The following is a 23,830-nucleotide window of genomic DNA, read 5'->3' on the forward strand; positions in this document are numbered from 1 at the left end:
AAGGTATATAATACTATAGGCCTATAACAGTCTGCAGTCTAAATGAGCCCGAACAGAATCAGCCACAGTCTACTCCAAAAAGATACCGCATATTTCACTCAGTAATCAGAAGGTTGGTAATAACATTTCTAACAAATTACACTCAAACAATAGCTTTTCAATTCTACCTAGAGCACCTTTAATGCAGAGAAATCCACTGACACACTCTAGTAGACTGTAACACCAGAGGGGTGTGGATATTTAAGTGTTTTAGTCTGCATGTGAACAAGTTGGTGTGTGTGTGTGTCTGTGCGTGTGTGCGTGCTCACAGAACCTGCACATACATATATGAGTGTGTTGCATACTGAGCAGCCACTGGGTCATTGGACTTGGGGGATCAATGGCGCGATCGATTGATGACTGAGGGCTTTGCAACCACCATCTAATCTAGATCATTTTCCATGTGGGCAGAATATGAGGTCGCAGGTGCATCTCCCTGGGCTCGGCATGTATCTAGATAAGAGATGAGGAAGGGAAGAGATGGATTATCAACCGTGCAGGTGGATCCTAACCAATCATGGAGGAGGGCTAGAATATGGGATGCTTATATGTGTGTGTGTGTGTGTGTGTGTGTGTGTGTGTGTGTGTGTGTGTGTGTGCTTGTGTGTGTTTGCATGGCTGTATGAATGGATGGATCCATCCATTAGAATTCAGATCCATTCATGAGCAGGTATGGCTAGTTCATCACTCTAGGAAACCTATAGGCATCTCTCCCTCCCTCCCTCAGTCCTTTGGAGCAGGATTCAGTTCAGTGCACTGCAGAGAGGTGATCTGTCAGAGAAAGAGAGAGAGAGAGAGAGAGACTGAGACTACGGGGGTCCCCGGGTCCTGCATGTGGCTCAAACCCTCTCATTGGTCTCGGTGTGCGTTGCTGCTCACACTGTTGACGTAACGTTGCACATGAGATCTGATGATGAGGAGGAAGCTGCTTTATTTTAGATGTTGTGGTTTAATGTTTCCTTTAACACAAAAAACAGCTGAATAGATGGAGGTAGGCAGGCAGACAGACAGACAGACAGACAGACAGGTAAGCAGACAGACAGACAGACTGACTGACAGACAGGTAGTCAGACAGACAGGCAGGCAGACAGATCAGCCATATAGGCTAACCCTGTATGTTCACCTTTGGGACTCGATCTTTAGGTTTTGCCCGACTCCCCATCCCCCCCCGACCCCCGGTTCTAGTATAGCACCGCTGCTAAAGAGCCTTTTGTTGAGGCACTTGGGGATTAGAGAAAGACACTTTTATCCAAAGCAATTGAGAAAAGGCCTACAGATACACTGCAGACATTCGGAATCAAACCCAGCGCCTTTTGACTTGGACGTCCTTAACCGACGCCTCGTGCCCACTGCATCCGTCCGTTGACTGATCCCCATTGACTTTGAATGGGGACGGACGCGCAATGCATTGTGGATCCGTGCGCTCCGTTGGAGCCTTCGCCGCCGTCAAAAAGTTGAAAAATGTTCAACTTTTTCGGCAGCGACGAATCCGTCATCCAATCAGATCGCGTATGCAAATGTAAGCACTGTGACACTACTCGGGATCTGACGACCCTCGAAAGCTCCCCCATCCGTCAGCTACGCCTTCCGACGTCCTTTGACTGACGGTGCAGTGGGCACTAGGCGTAAGAGTAAGGATGGTTGGTTTGTTTTAAATGTCATTAGGGTGGAGATGGTCGGGTTCAGGAGTAGGAGTATCTGATAAGAGGGGTGGATTCAAGGCATCATTATCTTTTGGAGTTTTTTAAGCACCACTTATGTAACATGTAAGTTGACTAATGCTCCTTGGTTGTTTGGGTGTTAACCCACAGACACCAACACAGCGGTGAAAATCACTACGCCAATCCAGGACTTTGTTCTTGGACCATATCCCTCCACCTCTTCTTCTAGTGGCTGTTTAACAGTTAATATGCCGGGCCCTGATTCAACAAGACACAACTGTGGCCAAGAAACGTAGGTTTTGCCTACTGCTGCATGCATTAATTATAGCTTTTCATGCAAAATAAATAAGATGTTGAACTCATTGGGGGGTCCGCAACTGCCCTGAGTATTCTCATCCTCTCTCTCTTTCTCTCTCTCTCTCTCTCTCTCTCTCTCTCTCTCTCCCTTTCTCTCTCCCCCTCTCTCGCTCCAGGCAAGTACAACTCCTCCCCCATCCTCCACCTCCACCACTCTGAGTGACGGGTAAAATTGCACGTAGGTAAAGTATGTCACATGCCAACCCAGCATAACCAAAGGCAATTCAACATGCAGCTCAATAATCTAAAATGGAAATATCAGGCAGGTATTAAATGTTAATGATGGTTGAACATTACCAATCCCTCTGTATTGTCTGTTCAGGTTGAACCAAGATGGAGGATTAATGTTAGAAAGCCACATATACATTTTGATTGAACCATGTAAGGGCAGAAAGCACTGACACCTGTGCTGTGTAGAGTACTACAGTGTCTGCCCCCTCTTCCTGTCTATTGAAGACACAAAGACAGTCCTTATCTGCTTTAAATGTTGGGCCGTCCTCTGTGATTGTTCTTATCACACATGTTAATCCCACTCATCCCAACTCGGACTAGAGAACACAGTAAATATTTACTGTGTACGGTTAAGGACGATATTTACCGTCCTTTGTGATTTCAACAGTGAACTAATTGAAATGCGATACCTTTGCCAATTTCTCAAGATTAGAACAAATTATAGTCATTACACATTTGGCAGGAAGTCCAGGAGCTACATTGGTAACAGCTTTTTTTCCGCGATGTCTTTTAGTTAATGTGTGATTCTGCCCCTTCATCAAAACCTTCCCAGCCCGTCTTGGCTCCAACAGGGGCTGTAAGGAGAGGGATTGGGTCTTTAATATCTCTGAATCTTATCACTAGAGGCAGCTTGGCCTTGTTCCAAACTCAAACCCCCTCTTGGCACCAGCACAGAGAACCCCAACATCCTCTGAATGGGGAACATCTTACTGGCTTGCATGGCTGACAGCAAAAAGTGAATTCATATTTCATAATGTTTGTTTATTACTCTGAAAGTCCCTCGTCCAGCTCCGTCAGAGACGACATGGAGGCAGAGCGCCCCATGCTGCTCTCTCTCTCTCATCTCCTCTGATTGCCCCTTAAAGAAAAATAAATTAAAGATTTTTCCTTGCAGATTCGGTTCCCCCCCCCTAAACCGAGTTGTAAGAGACCCCGGATCTGCAAGGTTTTCATTGTTATCCCTTAAAAAAGGTTTGTTTTGGAGGCGCTTATCGACCTCCTCCCCAACACCTGAAACGAGTGTTGCATATTAGTCACCTGACAAACAGAGTGGGAGCTGGAGTACGGAGAGGGCCTGTAGCACACAGCAGGTCGCCTGCTGTCCGATCCACCGCAATGCCCCACACCCTGGAAAGACATGCTTCAAATAATAGACGTGTTGGACTTAAAGGCTGTTTCCCTCCCCCCCTCCACCAAGTGTCTCAGTCTGGAGTTTTACTTGTTTGGTTTTTATATTTGAAATATATTTCCTGGCCTGGTCTGTCTTTTCTTATTGAGGGATGGGAAAGTCTGCTCCACACTTTTCACATGGCTTAGGGTCATTCTGCTTTGATACATATATATGTATTAGTGATTATAGGGCCTACGTGTGACACACCGTAGCCTTGTCGGTGTCGGGGTGTCGGACGCCCCTCGGGACTAACCTCGGTCGAACACCCTTTTTAGTGTCACCGTGGTTTGTGTCGTTCACGGAGGTGCTCGGCTCGGCTCTTAACCCGGTCCAACTCAGGTCACTCGGTTAAGTTCCTCACAGCTTTTATGAATTCAGCCTTGACCCTTTTTATTAGTTTACGAGCGGGTCAAGGTCCCTGGTCACCACGAAACCCTGATGTATCTTTTGCATTGTTTTTTTATTATTAAAACCTCTTTTACGTTTGCCTTTTTCCCTCTATACACGTCAGTCACAATCAACCATTGCTTGTATTATGCGCCACTTACCGTGAGGGGATCGGCTGGGAGAGTTAACCTACTACAAAGGTAGTCAGGTAGATTTATTTTAGGTCCAATCAACACAATATCTTTTACAATTGAGTATAGATTAAGAAAGTGTCCATTAAGATAAAGAAAGAAAAGATAAATGTAAGATAAACAAGATAAAATAAGGAATAGATCTAAACCAAACTAAAATAAGACATACTTTGAATCTCAGTCACCCGCTTCTATAGCCAAAATTTGAGATTATGTCTTAATCTAAAATAAACCAATATGGACTTCTTGTTTCAGTTCACCGGCTTATTCAGCCAAAACTTTAGAATATGCCCGATGCTAGAATAAACGGATATGGACTTCTTGTCTCAGTTAACCAGCTTATTCAGCCACAACTTGAGAATATGCCCGATGCTAAAATAAACTAATATGGACTTCTTGTCTCAGTTCACCGGCTTTTTCAGCCACAACTTGAGAATATGCCCGATGCTAGAATAAACTAATAGAGGCTATGTCAGAGTTCCTAAGATAAAATGCTATTGCTAAGTTCCCCGGACACTTTTCAGTGTCTAGTTCTAAGAGCAGAAGACAGTGGTTCACACGGCCCCATCCTAAGAAGGTGGTCAGCTAACTAACCAAACAAGCTCTCTCTCTCTGTCTCTGTCCCCCCGAACCCTCTGAATCACTCTCTTTTTATGCAGAGTCCAGCTTTCATCTACGCCCAATACAGGCGGGGGCCCGATGTTATCTAGCAGTCTGAGTTTCCATACTTTTTCTCAAAAAATGTTCTTTTGTGATACATCTCTGGGTTCTTTATCCTATTTCGCCCGCAGGGCGGCACATAATGCTTGAGCTGATGCAACAGCCATCATAGGTTTACAATATGTTTGTGTTCTCCTTAGGATCACACGCTATAGTCAACGTATGTTGGTCATACCATGGGGCCTACAGAGACACACGTTCTTTGTAATGCACACAGTGGCCCCCTTATGCAGATCATGTCTCCCCCCGTCCATGTGCTCTTTACCATTGATCACATTTTGAAGACAGACATCTCGAGTGTTTCTAAATTTCTACATAATAAGATATATTAAGGTATATATATATAAGATACCCAAGAATGATATAAGATATATAAGGCACATACATTTCCACATAATAGGATATATAAAGCACACAATTTACCACATAATAAGATATATAAGGCACCCATATATATGTAAGGTAACCTTGTTGACAGCGTGGTTTTGTGTCCTTTTCATGAGTGATTCTGGAGCAGCTATGTGCAACAATATAGTGGGTCCTCTCGGGACACACGTCAATACATACATATATAAATATATATGAATATATTTAGGCCTACATATACAAATAAATGTTTACATATAACAATATATTGGCCTACATATATGCAAAAAATATATATACAGTTATTGATATATGCAGGCCTACCTAAATACGCATATACATATATCTATGTACGAACATGATTAGATATGAATATACACAAATGTAGAGGCCTACATCTATACATATATAAATATCTATAAAACCCTATATATATGTATACATATACATATGTACACTTGCATTTGATTTGATATTGAAAGGCCTGTTCCCTACAGAGCGGCTTTCAGCCCATAGGTACTAATGAAAGCGTACATTACTTTAAAGCTTCTCAATGCCCAGTGTGTTTTGAACGGAGGTGAGTACTAGGAACAAGGAACCAGCTCTAGACACAAAACCAAAAGCCCTGCCACGTGTTCCCCCCGCAGCAGATGGTCTTGATTCTGCTCATGGCCGACCTGTTACCATGGCGCTTAACACCACCAACTACATCATCAACACACAAACAGAGTAACAAAATAACAACTGAACATCTGTAGCATCTGTCATGAAGATGTGTGGACAGGCAGGAATACACAACGCAGGTCACAAATCCTAATGACATGTTTCTCTGTGTGAATTTACATTCAGCCATCAGAATATTTCTTTATTTGTGAAAATGTCCCCATGTATATTTTTCAGTGCAATATAATTGCAGGGAACCAAGGCGCAGATAACATTAAAATCATCTGGTTCTTTCACATTCATTGTCATATTCTCATTGACTGAGCTTGCATGTGTGCGCGTGTGTGTGTGTGTTTGTATGTAAGCAAGCACAAAGGGTTGTGTGTATGTGTGGGTGGGGGTGTGGGATTGATTTTGTGTGTGGTAACATGCACGTGAGTGTATGCTTGTGTGTGGTTACATGCATGTCTATGTGTATGTGTGTGTGTGTGTGTGTGTGTGTGTGTGTGTGTGTCTCTGTGTATGCTTGTGTGTTTGCTTACATGCATGTGTGTGTTTGTGACTGTGTTTGAGTGTGTGTGTGTATGCTCAAATGCATGTGTATGTGTTTGTGCGTCCAGCCCAGGGGAGCCCAGCGTAGTGAAGGTCAATGTCCTTGAGTGAGTGCGGCACATATTTGCAGGTTGCCATAGAAACGTCAGCGGTTTGATTGAGACTTTGCCCGTGCCCACAGTGGAGCTGATCAACTAAAGAACAAAATAAACAAAATCAGAACCAGCTTGCCTAGTGAAGGCGAACTGTAGGATACACAACGCGAATGTCCGAATATGACTCCACACTGATACACCAAACCAGTCTGAAGCCTGTTCCTCTATTCACTTTCAGGCGCTTTGGTTCAAAGGGAATTCATTCATTTTTATTAAAAGGTTAATAACTTGTGTTTAAAAAACCCAGGGCAGCAGTTGGTAAGGAGGATCTTGTGGCCAAGCGGTTTGACTAGCAGCCAGAGGGCTCCGCATTCGATTCCCGATGTCCTTGTAACCTGAGCCCCCTAGAGCCAAACGCCTAACCCTTATCTTCAATGACGTGGATCTGAATTCTCTGGGTCCGTTTGGATGAATGGTGCTGAATGATTAAATAGTGGCTTGCCTGCTCTACATACACATCTGTCTCTCTCATTTTTGGATGTTTAAAGGGATACTTCACTAATTCAAAACAGCGTTCTATCATTATAAAATCACTACTGTAATATAAGAAAAAGTTATTTTTCCCTCAGTCTAACCCAGTCTTCCCTTGGCCCAGCTTTCCTGATCTAATTTTCTCCTGAGATGACGTCAAATGACGCGTTTGACGTCATCTCAGTAAAACTTTGCTTGCCTGCTATAAGGGCCGAGGACTACTTGTGCCTTCAAAACAGTCAGAGTTTCCGGGAATTTCGGCGGTTGGGATTTAAGATCGGAGGAAATCGCCTTAAACACTCTGTTAAGGTGAAGATTTCCCTCGGAACTTCGTGCGGAAGTAGAGCAACCCGAGCCTCCGAGTTGACGTCACAACAATGGCTGCCCATTTCATTGATAGACTAAAGTGAACTTGCAGCAAGCACTAAGAGGCAAACTTAACACCCATTCTAACATTTGCATTACAATACATTATAGCTTTAGATTATAAACATCAACTGACAAATTTTCCCTCATGTTCAACCATCGCACGCAATCCTAATCACTGATTCATCTGATTCAGCAAAGAGGTCCCTGCGGGCATCCATACTTGTTGTTATGAAGTCTAGTCTCACGAACCATCTGTTTTTCCGGTTTTATGTCATATCCTACAAACGTTTCCTGAACACTTATTTCGGAAGAAGGGAAGGTTTACGTAAAGACAAGTAAGACCTTCCGAACCTCCGAGCTGCTTTGAAGGCAGCATACAAACCACTGGTTCCGCAAATTTGTGAGCCCACCAATAAGGAATGAGGGGGGGGCGGGAGCTCGCGTACGAGATTTAAACACAATGTCCGCCATGTTTCTTCACCGCTTAGCTAGAGAACAAATTTGCAATGTGAAACAGCAGAAGTGGATTTTGAAAATCTATTGTTGGATTCGGACATTCAGGGCTATTAGTACGAGCCAGAATACAGCCAGGAGAGGAGGAGGCTGCTGCGGCTGCAGCTGAACAAGCCTTGCCTGTTGCCGGACGAGGAGCCGGAGCGCGCCGGTTTGCTCTGGTCACCTATAGACACTAACACAGAGTCCCTGTGCTGCAGCGAATTTAAGCGATGCCAGTTTCTTCTAGAATAAATGGCTGAATCTGGCGAGGACGGGCCGTGTGTGTAACCTCTCACCCAGGCTTTACGCCTCATCTGAACAGATGGGTATTGGATACATATTTCCCGACCCAGAAAGTGAACTGGAAACGCCAGCCAAAGCCCGACAGGAAAAACAGACGTCTGAGCATAGAGTAAGTGTTGTTGTTTTTTTACTAACACATTGGCTAGAATCGTTTTGAGTCCCGGGGAACGTGACAATGTAGTTATCCGAAAGTAGCTGATCTTATTGGCAGAGCATAGGCTACGTTACGTTAGCTTGAAGCCTGTGTAATGCTGTATAGGCTACTCAAGGCATAATTTATCATGCTTTGCTAATGTTGTTCTCTTTCTTTCTTTGACAGTATCGGCTTCCTGTGTTGTCCAGGCCATCACAGCTAATTACCCAGCACAAGATGGGCAGTACCGTGGCTACCAGGAGAACACATCATATCATTGTTCTTTGCATTATCCCTAACTTATTACACGGCTCTTCTCAATGCTGTGGAACGCTCCGTTCAATTGCATGGGCCTTCACAACTTCCGGCGGTTAATTATTTTTTGATGATTCACCGTTGCTAAGCATAAAGTGGATTTTTTGCCGTCTTTCGCATCACTCCGTAAGTACTCGGGTAACTTATAAACCCCAGCCAGCGTACTCGGTTGCTAAGCAACGTCAACGTCTTTGACGGGCTATAGGGGGATTATTTGTTTATGAACACGGCGGATGCGCGCGCAGAATGATCGCAAAAAAAAAAAGAAGAGTTGTTTGACCGGTTGCCATGGTTATCTCTGTGTGGTTAATTTGCAGTTGCGGTGTTAATTAGCCATGTTGTCAGCTTACTGTTACATTAAACTGTAATCAGAAAACACAGTTATATGCTATAGACCCTATAGCAGGGGTTGGCAATCAAGCTAACAATTTTTTTTCCAGCCAGTAGGTGGCGGGCCAGAACATTATCAAAGGCTATTTCAAGGAATTGATTAATGAAAGTGCATCTGGATCTGCGACGCAGGCCCCTCAGCTGGCTTAGTCATATGCCTACTAAGCACTAGATGACTTAAAAAACGTACACATAAACAAATGTATACCCTAATCACGTAAATGTCATGCCTGATCACGTTGGGTAGAGGTGTTGCTGCACTGTCTCCACAGAGACAACGCAGCGATATCATCAAAAGGAGTTCTAACTGGAGAGAAAGTGAAATCCGCGAGCTGCTGATCATGTGAGAGAAAGTGATGCAGCCATATTAAACAAAGACGTTGAAAGACGGTGCGATCTACGAGAGAGATGCAGAGGAACTGTCCTTACGAGGCTTTTGTTGGGATAAAAAAACCTAACCCATCCCTAACCCAAAAGTGGTCAGCAAAATAAAGAATATGTTGGCGTTTTTGCACTTGTAAATAGTTAATCTCGTTTGTAGCCTACACTCAGACGTGAACTCATTCTTGCATGCAGGTGTCTTCATTCATAAAAAAATAAAAACATTCGGAATATGCAAATTATTCTAAAGACTTCTAGACTCAATGCGCAGCCCTGCCTTCTCCAGTGAACCAAGAAAGCCCGCGCCGTGACGAACGGGGGATTTTACCCCCTCGGTTTTACACAGGAAACTTGAAATAAGCAGTGAAATCGCTGTACACGACAAGCCTCTACCAAACCGGCTTGGCAGTGTAGAAAGGCCTTATGCTAGAGAGAGGGCAGTAGTGCGCACCTAAAAAAGCAGTCAATCACTCTTAAAACACTTCACGCAACACAACACACACTGTTAAGCTGAGATGGAGCAGTGACTCCTCTTCTCTGGCGTGCAGTTTGCAGTTTTTCCACCTTGTCCTCGGACTCAAACTCCTGCAGGTGTCTCCTCCTGTTTCTCGGTGGGTTCCTTCTGTTTACAATCTGTTCAGGTAAAACCTCAGAAGCACCACTTTGAATATCCTGACCTGGTACATTTTCCACACATTCATCAACATTTTCTTCCATATTGACCTTGGGATGTACCTCTCTATCACTACATTATATGTGTGACTCAGGCGTTTGTGTTTCTCTCTCTGTGGCTGCCTTGGTTGGGAATTTGACCAACCTGTGTTTCTGAACCCTCGCTGTGTCAGGATAGTATACCTGGGTAACACACCCTGCTCACACCTAGAGTCTAGCTTGCCCTTTTCTTGCTTGTAGGCAAAACACACTGATCCAAATTTTTGCAGTTTAGATACATTTGGTACCCTGCCATTTAACAGCTCGTATGGCGTTTTCTTTGTGCGTCTGCTGTAACACCTGTTTCTCACGTAAGCTGCTGTCTGGATAGCATAGTTCCACATCTGGCCATATCATACAGTGTTCGCCACCCTCTCTCTGCTGTGCTGTTTTGGTGGGGCGAATAGGGCGCAGACGTCTCGTGCCTGATTTTATTCTTCCTTAACAGTGTTTGGAAGTCTCCACATGTAAACTCAGTGCCGTTGTCTGAACGGATACACTTGACTTCTCCATAAGGTGCTATGTCTGCCAAGAACCTTTCTGTGGCCTGTACTGCATCACTTTTGGACCTTAGAAAATACACCAATATGGTACCTGAGTAGTCGTCTCTAAAAGACTGTGTATATTTGTGTCCATCTATGCTCGGTGTTCGCATGGGACCTGCTAAGTCAGTGTGCACCAGTTCCAAAGGTTTCTTAGCCTTACTGTCTGGCTCCCTATTCCTTGTTTGGGTGAATTTGCCTTGTGTACACACTTCACAAAATGCTAGCCTTACTGCACCTCCCTTTATCTCCATGCCTTCCACTATACCCTGTAACTTCTGCACATCTTCATAGTTACAATGACCCAAAATCTCATGCCAGGTTTGTACATCATGACACACACATTGTTTACATTGGTCAACATTAATTTCAACAGTTGGCAAGAAAAACAAATTTAGACTTTCATGGATGTCAAACCTGCTGCCATCTTTGGTTACCATGCGATTGTCCTATTTCTTAAAGGTGATCGTCGCTCCTCTGTGTATTGCTCTTGCAACCGAAAAGATATTGTGTGGGTATGAAGGAATGTACAGGGCGTCTCGAAGTTGCGCTCTGTGCTGGCGTCCGGCGTGGTCTAGTAGGTAGATCACCGCCGTTCCTCTCCGTTGTGCTATTCCGCTGCACTTGGTTCCGTCGGCCAACTCCACTGAATGGGACTCGGGCTGGAATGAGTCACCGAAGCTCTTGAACTTTCCAATGTCATTGACAATGTGGGATGTCGCTCCCCCGTCCACCATGATGCCCTTCATGTTCATTTTGTCCGGTGGTTTCTTTCTTTTGGTGTGGTTGACCTTGAAGAGGTGGTCCTGGTCGCTATTCGGTTCCTCTGCGACACATCTGGCTCCATCTTGAGTCCTCTTTTTCCTGCATATAGACTCTTGGTGTGTGTTGCTCTTGCAGTAACCGCACCACACTTTTATGGAGCATGCTCTTGACTTGTGTGCTTTTATTCCACACCTGCAGCATGTCACATCGGTATCTTCACTTTTTCTGCTGCTGGCGTGCGTTTTGGCGGGGCCTCGGCTTGGCCTCACACTCGTCTTCATCACGTTGTCTGCGGATTCTACTGTGTTTATTTTCTCAGACTCTTCATAAATCCGTAGCCTTCTCTTGAAGTCTGTGAATGTAACATTATCTTCATTCTGTGTTACATGGACGGCTAGTGGCTTGAAGGAGTCTGGTAGTCTGTTTAATACCATGACTATAGTCAGTCCATCACTCATGGTCTCGCCCGCATCTCTCAAAGCAGTAATGACGTTCTCCGCTCTTATCATATAGTCAGCAGCACTCTCGTTCTCTGCCATGCTTAACTTGGTCAAAGACGGGTACAAGTTTATTATTCTAGGCTTGCTTTTTCCCGAATAATGTTCCCTCAATATTCCCAGGGCTTTCCTGCCATCATCGGCTGCATCGTGCCTAATCAGCGATGGGCTTTTATCGTCTATGTCTTACCAGTTCAGCCTAACAATCGGCATTCTTCGCTCCATCTTGGGCTAGCTGTTCTGCATTAGCCTGGAGGCTCATATTGTCCCTTTTAGCTTATGAATATGCAAGTGGCCTAGGAATCTTGTTTCCCATAGTTCATATTTGTCTTCTGATCCATCGAATATAAGCTTTGCTCCAATGATTCCTGACGTTGTGCTTGCCATTTTTGCTTTCGCACCAAATTCACTCGGGGGCTATTAGCCTCTTTGCTAGTCTCTTAGCTTGCTTTCATTGCTAAGCTGGGTTGTTATCTTCTTTAACTTTTGCGTTATACGTCGCTACTCACCTTATACTTCTTCCGGGAATCTAAACGTTCACTTATCTCCAAGCTGGTACACAAAGAATTCACGTTAGCCTAGCATGTTCAAGTTCCGTGTCTATACTGCGCGGCAACTTCTTCCGGGAATCTGTCCGAGATGCTCGTTAACTTGCTTGTGTCCAAACTCTTCCTGGGCCCATAACCTGTTAAGCTGAGATGGAGCGGAGACTCCTCTTCTCTGGCGTGGTGAAGAATAAGCAAAGCGATAGATTCTCTTTAGCCTTTGGCGTATTTATTCTCTAGAATACATGACTGACTACTGTCCAGTCAGTTCAACAACAACGTACGACGGAACTGTTGACCTGCGCATACACTTCACTAGAACGTAGTGACATCACGTTGTCCCTTCAGAGTAAGGGCGCAATCATATATTAACACACACCACAGCGGGTGCTGACTGACTGCACACACAACACACACACAGACACCACGGCGGGTGCTGACTGCACACAAACACACATACACACAGCACGGCGGGTGCTGATTGACTGCACGCACACGCACATATACACACACCATAATGGGTGCTGATTGACTGCGCGCACACACACGCACATATACACACCATGGCGGGTGCTGACTGACTGCGCACACACACAAACCTTCTCCTTAGCCTACTCACTGTTAGAAGAGCTGTAGGCGAAGTAGCCTCATCAGAGACTCTACTTGCGTTAAACAGCAAAGTCTCAGAGCTTGGCGTAATTAGGGGTGATCAGGGTGGCAGGCAGGTGAATGGGAAAACCAGGGGCGGACCATGACAGACGCGGTAATTATTCTTCACAACAAGAGCTGGTAAATTATGAAAAATGAATTAAACTGTAATCAGACAACGCAGTTACATGCTATAGACCCTAGAGTATCTGTGGTATAAAGGGTGGGACGAATTTCGAATTATAAATATGTACATCCACACATTAGCTCTCTGGCTCATAGCTCAGCGGACTAGAATACCTCCCGTTGCCAAGTCGTAGCTAAGGTCCGTCCTATTTATGTGAAAAACGTTATATTTGGATGGTAAAATGCATGAAAACATAAATGAATGATCTTAATTTCTTGATTGCGGCTCTTGTCGCTCTCATCTCTTTCTGCAAGCGACATGCGCGTAGAGCGGGTGGTGATGTAGAGTGACGTAGACTGATAATCCCTCTATAGAGTACTAAAGTGTGATGTCACGTTTCCATAGCAACCGATTTTACTCAGTCACTTTGGTTTATTTCTCAGATCAGAATTGAAATTCTCAAAACTACCTGTTCAATTTTCACATCATTGTGTCACTTGTACACATTAAAAAAGCAGTTTCTCCTTTCGTTGAACAAGTTGCAAATGCTTTGGTACATCCATGCAAATGATTATGTTACGTACAATTCTCTGCGCTTTCCTACATTATCGATTGCTTATGTCATGTTGATCCAAATGTATTGTAATGGGTCTCTAATGAATAGTCTAACCCCCACAACATTTAGGCATTAGTTCATTGCGTAAGTCTTTACTTGCAAAATGGTTGAACAAGTTGTCATAATATGTCAAGCATATTTTTATACATTTCCATTAGGCTTTTTTTCTAAATCTGTCCTGAATTGGTAAATTGCTCCCAGGTGAATCTTGACTTTCTCTAAAGAAGGGAAATGTGTGAAGTGTTAGATCAACCAACAATCAACCAGTTTACTGAAATAGCTCAAAGGTGCATCTCATTAACCATGAACTGGCAAATATATATATATAGCTGGAGCACAACACAATGTTACATTGTCTGACAATGGAATGACAAGGAATTGGACGGGGTCAACAGCCAGAGAGAAGAAGAAGAGGAAGAGGAGTGAGGCTGCGTGAGAATGAGAATTTGTGGCCCAACAGACAGGAACGTCAGGAGGTGTAGGTAGACTGCACTGTAATGCCTACAGCAATGCATGTACAGTTTACCCTAAGGAGATTGTCCTATGTTCACATTTCTAGCAATGACAAGGTCTGTCAACAAATTACAGTACAAACAGTCAAAGAGTAAATGTGAATCTTGTCCAGTCTCTTGCAATCAATCTCCCACATACACTAAGGTGTAACTTACAATTTACAATAAATGTCTTCAATACTTTAGCCATAGTTTACATCAGAACATCCCTCCAGAGTACACTGTTATATTGACAACATGACTAAGCAATTTGACTGTCTTACCCGTCCACAATGACACAAGGACTTGACATGATCTTTGACACAGATATTTACTTTTGAGGTATGAACTAAGGATTTTGAGCAAGAGATTGGCTTTTGCAGGTAATCCATGGTGTTTTGTTATTTGTACGAATTGTTTTGAGAAATGCATTTACTGTTTTGCAAATGTTGAGGATGATTCGAGAAATGTACCAAAGCGAGTGAGAAAAACTGTAATATCGCTGCTATCTTCCCAGCCCCGAACTAACTCTGTTCTCTTCCTTTCACAGAACCTTTTTCCTTCTTCCTTCCCCCCTTTTTCCTCTTCTTTCCTTTGTATTATTTCCCCCTATCACACGTTTCAATGTTCCCCTGGTACGTTCCTCCACTCATCCGCCCGTCCTCCCTTATCCTGCCTAGAGGAGGCTCCCAGCGCCCTCTTCATCAATGAACAGTCCGGTGGCCCGCCCCAGTGTGGGAACCATCCCACTGATGCCCCCCACTGACAGGTCACAGCTCAGTGCTGAGTGCACTCTAGCCAGTCCGGTGGAGCTCTCCACACTCCCAGCTGGTCCTTTTATTGGGCTAACGTGCGCTCTAACGTTCACTCTACCGTGCATTCTGACGTGCAATCTTTCATGCGGCTCGTCTGCTCATTACGGCCACCACCGTGTATCCAGCTTGTGTCTATCCAGCACTGTGACCACACTTCTCACGGCACACACACTTCAAATAAAACACTGTTCTTTCGTGCAATGTACAACTGTACGTTTCTTCTCATCTTCTTTTGACATGTTTTCCTTCTGCTGTTTAAATTATTCATGTTGAAGGCGCTGTAGGTATGATTCAAGGGCTTTTATTTGAATTTCATTTGTAAAGTGCCAGAGCTAATCGGCTCCCCTGTTCTGCTTCTGTATGAGCCCATTCATATTTTACACGGCTCCGGGCTCACTTCTGACCAATCAGGGCATTGCTTCTCTGATTGGTTGTGGGAATCCACCTTGCATGCCAATCACAGGTGCGTGAAATGCAGCCCTTCTCAACGGTGGAGAATTGATCCCGTTTAGACGGTCAAGTGTCCCCTGATTCACACCTGACACACGACTGCACAACGTCTGAGCTGTGAGAGCCAGAATGAAATGAAGGACATTTTGATTAAAGAGGATGTAGAGGAGGGGCAAGAGGAGAGAGAAACATGGATCCGACACGGTCACATTCATGTTTGTATAGTGGGTGTAAGTGGGCTTCCCTCTCCCCCTCCTCTCCGTCCTCCTTAATCAAAATGTCTTCATTTCATTCTTTCTAACCAGAATGTACGTGTGACGGCCGCAATGTACGTGTGACGGCTTTCTCCCAATAAGGACTGGTGTGCCTGTCTCCCAATTAGGACTGATGAAGAGGGGTGGAGTCGCCTTGTTGGTGGCCTATATGGTGGCCTATATGGTGGCCTATATGGTGTGCCCTGTTCCAGCAGTCCAGCCCCTTTCTTTTTTTTGCACCTCCACCTGCTTGCCACGCTGCAACTTTTGTGGTTTGATCTCTTTTCATTATGGGCTATCAAATAAACCTTGATTATTGTTGAATAGAATCACGTCTTCGTCCTCCCTCATTGTCTGGTTACCCGAGGCCATGACACTACGGCACACAGTTACACCAGGCTGTGGAGGGCCCCCTTGGGGCCCGACTGTAGGAGGGGCTCCGTGCAGCCTAGCTGCAGGAGAAGCAAGGCTGCAGGAGAGGCCCGGCTGCAGGAGAGGTCCGACTGGAGGAAAGGCCCCGTGGGGCCCGGCTGCAGGAGAGGGCAAGGGCCCGCAGACCAGCGGCAGCAGAGCAGGAGGCCAGGTGTGCAGAGATGGGTTGAGTAGCCAGAGGTGGGCTGACGGCGTTGGTGGGAAGTGACACTCAGGGGCCGTGGTGCAGAGTCGCTGTGTGCTGCAGAGGCTCAGGTCCCAAGACAAAGACATACATAGACGCTAGTCCCATCAAAACCACTCCTCCATGGAGAACGGGCGTGTCTGAGCATGTGGAGACCATGAGGATGTGACTCAGGATGTGGATGGAGGAGGTGTGTGTTAGTGAAAGTGGTCAGGGTCGGACAGGACTCGAGGGTGGTGGGGTTTGGGTTAAGAGTGGAATAGTATCCACATGTGTTCTGCAGCGCTGACCATCAACAGGATCGGTTCTCTATAACTTGAAGAGCCAATGTTGTACAAATGAAGACATCAGCCAACCTCCTCAACACTCATGGCTCTGCTCCATGTTATTCTCACGGTCCGCAGGAACGGAGCAGAAAACAGCAGGACACACCATGCACCCACCTCACAGCCCTCCCACTTATTCTAAAATACGTCATTAGAAAATGGAGAAATGGTCCTGTTACTTTTGAGGAGCACAAGTCTTACTGGGTCTCCTAATCAGAACTACAACGGGCAATATAATCCCTGTCAGACACCAGCACATATTGCGCTTCTGAAATAAGGATTTGAAACGCAGAGACCTGTATTAGAGTGTTACAGTTCTAATTTGTTTCACAAAGGATTCAAATTCAGCATATATAAATAGCATAAATGGAGACAAGGCTGAATAAAAGTATGTGTGCTAGTATGAGCATGTATGTATGTATGTATGTATGTATGTATGTATGTGTTTGTGTGTATGTGTGTGTGTGTGTGTGTGTGTGTGTGTGTGTGTGTGTGTGTGTGTGTGTGTGTGTGTGCGTGCGTGTGTGTGTGCGTTGGTGGGGAGATAGACAGATAGATAAATAGCTACATAGAGTAGATAGATATATGGAGAGATATAGATGCAGAGAGATATATCTAGAAAGATAGAAAGATGGAGAGATATACATATAGAGAGATAGAAATATAGACAGAGGTGTATAGAGATGGAGAGATGTATGCAGAGATAGAGAAAGAGTGGTGATCAGATATGACCACTGCTTAGAGACGTACATCCCTTACATTACCAAGGTGATGAGCCCTACTGGAGATAATGCTTTCCCCTATTCTGCTCCCCGCAGATATAGCTTTGTAACACGCAGAATGCTTTTAAAACATTTTAAATGCATTCCCATCAACCTTACATGAGAGAGAGAGAGGGAGAGGGTGTAAGAGAGAGAGAGAGAGAGAGAGAGGGAGAGGGTGTAAGAGAGAGAGAGAGAGAGAGAGAGAGAGAGAGAGAGAGAGAGAGAGAGAGAGGGAGAGACAGAGAGAGAGCGATAGTTAGAGAGATGATAGATAGGGAGAGAAAGATATATATATATATAAAAATATATATAGAGAGAGAGATAGACAGATGGACAGGTAGATTGATTGATTGATAGATAGATCAATATATTGATTGATAGAGAGAGAGAGAGTTATATATATATATATAATTATATATATATATATATATATATAATTATATATATATATATATATAATTATATATATATATATATATATATATATATATATATATATAGAGAGAGAGAGAGAGAGAGAGAGAGAGAGCGAATCAGAGAGAGTCAGAGAGAGAGAGAGAGAGAGAGAGAGAGAGAGATAGACGGACAGATAGATAGATGGGGGTAGGTGAGAAATGAATAGAATGCCCCAAGTGCTGCAGCAGGCTGTGCTGACGTGAGGAGTGTTCCCAAACACAGTTAGTAGTGACTGCAGATCCACTGCATTACCATACACACACACACACACACACACACACACACACACACACACAGTCACACGCACACACACACACACACACACACACACACACACACACACACACACACAGTCACACGCACACACACACACACACACACACACACACACACACAACACACACATCCAATGCCTGGGGGAGAGGCTTGTTGGCGGGCAGCAGTAGAATGGGGACAGAATTTCCTCTGGTCCTGAAGAGATGTGAGGTCACTTTGTAGCTATGTGTGTGTGTGTGTGTGTGTGTGTGTGTGTGTGTGTGTGTGTGTGTGTGTGTGTGTGTGTGTGCGTGCGTGCGTGTGTGTGTGTGTGTGACTGTGTGTGTGTGTGTGTGTGTGTGTGTGTGTGTGTGTGTATGTGTGTGTGTGTGTGTGTGTGTGTGTGTGTGTGTGTGTGTCGTCTTCTAGGTGTCTGTCTGGATATGACAGCAGATGTCTGTATGTCCGGGTGTCCGTGTGTGTGCATATTGGTCGGCTAAAGATGTATTTGAGTTTTCCCTGTGTGGGTCAGCTCTCTCTCTACATTCCCCTCTCCCCTCCACTGCAATCTCCCTCTCCTTGCTTCTCCCCTGCTCTCTACCTATTCTCATCTATTACCTCCGTCTACAACTCCCATGTCCATTCTCCCCTCTCCTCTCTTTTCCCCTCCTCTCCTCCCCTCCTCTCACCTCCTCCTCTCCCCTTTCCTCCCTTCTCCTCTCTCCTCACCTTTCCTCCCCTTCACTCCTCTCTCCTCCTCTCCTCCTCCTCTCCTCTCCTCCTCTCCTCATCTCTCTGTTCCGTGTCTTCATGGAGCAAGGTGCGTAGCATTGGATCACTAGCCGTTGCCTGTCACACTGTCCAATCGCAACTAGGGAGAGAGAGTGAGAGAGAGAGAGAGAGAGAGAGAGAGAGAGAGAGAGAGAGAGAGAGAGAGAGAGAGAGAGAGAGAGCGAGAGAGAGAGAGAGCGAGAGAGAGAGCGAGAGAGCGAGAGCGAGGGGGGAGAATGATCATTTAAACGTCCTGGGCCCAGAAAACCTTCGCCAAATCGTCCAGGTTTACATTTGTCCATTGAAACGTTATCGTTTAGTAGCATTGAACTCGCTGGACTGATTCCCCGACGGAGCGGAGACGGTCTACCTCCAGACCCCATCCTGGACCCGGCGGAGCTGCAGCAGGAGACACGAGGCAGCACGTATTGCGGTGCACGGACCATGGTCCTCGGATACACACCTCTCGCCATGCTACGGTACAGCCAGCGTTCTTCATTTGAGCTTCCACTGCAGCGGGACACGACAGGCTTTGATTGTTTTTGTGCCGTAGTCAGCCTCCGCGGGATGGAGGCGGAATCTACCCCCGGACGCGGCGGCTCGGCGGTGATTCCTCCCGCACACGCTATAGCAAACCGGCGTACAGCAGGGGAATAATTTGCGTTGCATTGTGAATCAGGCATGTTGGGATGGTTTCTGTTTTAACGTGACGCTCAACGGAGCGGTATTCATCAGCGTGTGTGTGATCACCAGCGGAATGTTAACGAGGGGGTGTGGGGGGGGGGGGTCTTTATTCATCATTATCTCAACAACATGTCCGTGTGTCCGCCGCAGCCTCGGGGTCCTCCGGAAATAAGAAGGTGGTTGTTGCATATGGGAGCTGATATTCTGCCCCGAGGCCCGTAGTATCAGGGGTGTGTGTGTGTGTGTGTGTGTGTGGGGAGGGGGGGGGGTGTAGCTGTGTGTGTGAGTGCGTGTGCGTGCGTGTGTTTGCAAAAACACACATACACGTGTCTGTGTGTGTGTGTGTGTGTGTGTGTGTGTGTGTGTGCTTGCCTGCGTGTGTGCTTGCGTGTACGCGGGTGCGCGCCGCTGCGTGTGCTGCAGCGTCACAGACGTCCTATCGGTTGCTCCGTGCAGGTCACGCGCCCCGAGGTGTAATTAAGAGAACCTGACGCCTCCTGTTCGCGCGCGACGTTCCCTGTGATCCCGTGAAGCCCCGCGCGACGTTCTGACATATGTCTCCGCGATACGCACCGGGGGGGGCACACGGTCTATAAATCGACACCGAGATAAGCTGAGTGCATGGTTATATGGTCACTCCACACATCGTGTTTCTATATTTGAACCCATAGTCGTTGCGTCATTGGATTGTTTAATGTGCGGCGCACGTTGCTTGGTGTGTGTGTGTGTGTGTGTGTGTGTGTGTGTGTGTGTGTGTGTGTGCATGCGTTGAAGGCAAACACATGGATAATGCAAGTCTTTAAAGAAACCTCTGTCTCTGTCCCCATACTCCCTTCACTATCCCTTCACCTCTCTCTCTCTCTCTCTCTCTCTCTCTCTCTCCTCTTTCTCTCTCTCTCTCTCTCTCTCTCTCTAACACTCTCTCTCTCTTTCTCTCTATATCCATCTCTCTATCCTTTTAACTATTTACTATCTCTCTATCTATTATCTCTCTATCTCTCTCTCTTTTTTTTACTATTAATCTATCTATATCTATTTTCTTCCATCCATCCATCTGTATCCTTCCCTACCACTTTCTCTCTACCATTTACCATCTCTCTCTCTCTCTCTCTCTCTCTCTCTCTCTCTCTCTCTCTCTCTCTCTCTCTCACTCTCTCTCTCTGCAGGGCGCAGTGGGGGCTTGTTATGGGGGTGACCGGAAGGAGAGAGTGACAGAGGAACAGTGATGCTACTGTTTACATAACGAGAGGCACACGCACGCACACACACACACACACACACACACACACACACACACACACACACACACACACACACACACACACACACACACACACACACTAGCCCCCCCCCCTGCACACACACACTCACACACACACACACTCACACACACACAAACACGCACACGCACACGCACACACACACACACACACACACACACACACACACACACACACACACACACACACACATACTCAAGGGACTCTGAGTCACCACACACTTTGAGGCAGAAAATCACTGACTCACATAAAGGCACACACACAGCAAGAGTGTAAAGCCCAACTCAGCTACACTCTCCTAGTCTCTCACGATAAACACACACGCGCACACACACACACATACACACACACACCCCCCCACACACACACACACACACACACGCACACACACACACACACACATACATACAGAGGCCGTGGTGTGGGATATGGATCAAGTAGAACAGCATCAGCAACTGAGTGTGACTGCCAAATACCTCTGAACGGTAAAGGCCCCCCAAAACCTCACCGCCCCCCCCATTACCCGTCCAACCACTCAGCTCCTCTTGAGCTCCCCGATTGGTTGTCCATCTTGCTCCCTCCTTGCCTCCGACTGCCCCCAGCAGACCATGTCTCTGGCCATCACCCGGAGAACCCCCCCTCCTCGCCTCCCTCCCCTCTCCCTCCCCCGTCGGACTCAGCGCCCTCTGGCCCAGACCCCGCTCTCCTCCTCCTCCTCCTCCTCCCTCCCCCTCTCCCTGCTCCTCCTGCTCCTCCTCCCCCCCCTCCCCCCTGCCGGCGGCCTTCGCTCAGCAGGCGGTCCCGGTGGTCTCCACGGCGCAGGGCCGCATCCGGGGCCTCCTGACGGTGCTGCCGTCCGACCTGCTCGGGCCCGTCATCCAGTACCTGGGGGTCCCCTATGCCCGCGCCCCCACCGGGGACCGCCGCTTCCAGGCGCCTGAGCCCCCCCTGCCCTGGCCGGGCATCCGCAACGTGACGCAGTTTGCGCCGGTGTGCCCGCAATCGCTGGACGAGAGGAGCATGCTGGGGGACATGATGCCCTCCTGGCTCACCGCCAACCTGGACGTCGCCGCCACCTACCTCACACACCAGAGCGAGGACTGCCTCTACCTCAACATCTACGTGCCCACCGAGGAGGGTGAGCAGCGGCCATGCCGGCTTCTCTGTGTGTGTGTTTATGTGTGTGTGTGTGTGTGTGTCTGTGTGTGTTTGTCTGTGTGTGTGTTTATTTGTGCGTCTGTGTGTGTGTTTATGAGTGTGTGTGTGTGTTTGTCTGCGTGTGTGTTTGTGTGTGTGTGTGTGTGTGTGTGTGCGTGTGCGTGTGCGTGTGTGTGTGTAGGTGTGTCTGTGTGTGTGTATCTGTGTGTGTGCATGTGTCTGTGCTCGCTCGTGGTTGCGGGGCTGTTCACCAGGAGTCATACTCGTATCCTAGCACTGCAGAAGGGGTAGCGTTAGGTCTGGAGCCGTGCACACGTTGAAAATAATCCAAGACGTGCAGCAGAAGCCCTCTGAGGGGTCCGGACCAGGCAGAACCGCTCCTAGGGGTCCGGACCAGGCAGAACCCCTCTGAGTGGCCTGGACCAGGCAGAAGTGTATGTAGCTCTGCAGCAGACCCGACGACCCAACAACACAGGGACCATGGAGAGAGCAGCCACGGAGAGAGCAGCCACGGAGAGAGCAGCCACGGAGAGAGCAGCCACGGAGAGAGCAGCCATGGAGAGAGCAGCAGCATGTGGTGTCGGGGGAGATGAGTTAGGGAGAGAGAGAGGGTTCCTATTGCGATGTGAACATACCGAGGACCTCTGTCCCCTGCTCAACATGAAGGAGACCCATCCTGCTGAAGCACATGGATACATGGAGACACACAGACAGACACACAGACAGACACACAGACAGACACACAGACCATTTGGCCGACAATTAGGCAGGCAGACAGACAAAATAGACAGACAGACAGACACACAGACCAATGGACAGACAAGCAGACTAGATGGACAGATAGACAGACAAAAACACCAAGCAATGGACTGACAAGCAGGCAGACAGACAGACTAGATGGACAGACACACAGACAGACACACAGACCAATGGGCAGACAAACAGACTAGATGGACAGATAGACAGACAGAAACACAGAGCAATGGACAGACAACCAGGTAGACAGACAGGCTAGATGGAAAGATAGACAAACAGACGGACGGACAGACAATGGGACGGACAGGCAGACAATCAGACAAACAGGCAGGAAGACAGGCAGATACTGCCTTATAGGAGCAAATATGTGTAGAGAAAGGCATTCAGTAGATGGTGTGTAGGTACAAGTGGGACCATCCACACACACACACACACACACACACACACACACACATACACACATGATCAAATCCCAACAGGAGGTAGTGTACAGAATACCTGCTGGAACAGCTCAGTGGGTGATGTTGTGTTGCCTTGATCCTTGGCTGAGACACATTGCTGAGCCATATGGCACAGAGCGGATTTTAATGATGGATCTCATTCTCTGCCTGTCTCTTTACCTCTCTCTCTCTCTCGCTCTCTCTCTTGCTCTTTCTCTCTCTCTCTCCCTCTCTCTCTCTCTCTCTCTCTCTCTCTCTCTCTCTCTCTCTCTCTCTCTCTCTCTCTCTCTCGCCCTCCCAATAACTGTCTCTGTCTTTCTCTCTCCCCAGACATCCACGAGGAGGGGGGCCAGCGGCCGGTGATGGTGTACGTCCACGGCGGCTCCTACACAGAGGGCACAGGGAACATGATGGACGGCAGCGTGCTGGCCAGCTACGGCAACGTCATCGTCATCACCCTCAACTACCGCCTCGGCGTGCTCGGTACGAACCGCCACTCATGTCCGGGTTGTG

General features: G+C 46.8%; 1 protein-coding gene across 1 annotated transcript in view; it reads left to right on the plus strand.

The window, feature by feature from the left end:
• Nucleotides 1-21,571: 21,571 nt before the first annotated feature.
• Nucleotides 21,572-23,830, plus strand: part of LOC307073423 (neuroligin-4, X-linked-like) — a gene marked incomplete at both ends in the record, with an annotated part of 18,502 nt that continues 16,243 nt past the window's right edge. The window contains 3 exon segments of the mRNA XM_079733243.1: nt 21,572-21,721; nt 21,723-22,101; nt 23,648-23,800. Of these exon segments, the coding sequence (XP_079589369.1) occupies nt 21,572-21,721; nt 21,723-22,101; nt 23,648-23,800 (682 nt within the window).

This window comes from Pollachius pollachius (assembly GCF_949987615.1).
Source record: "Pollachius pollachius genome assembly, chromosome: 3".
Lineage (NCBI taxonomy): Eukaryota > Metazoa > Chordata > Actinopteri > Gadiformes > Gadidae > Pollachius > Pollachius pollachius.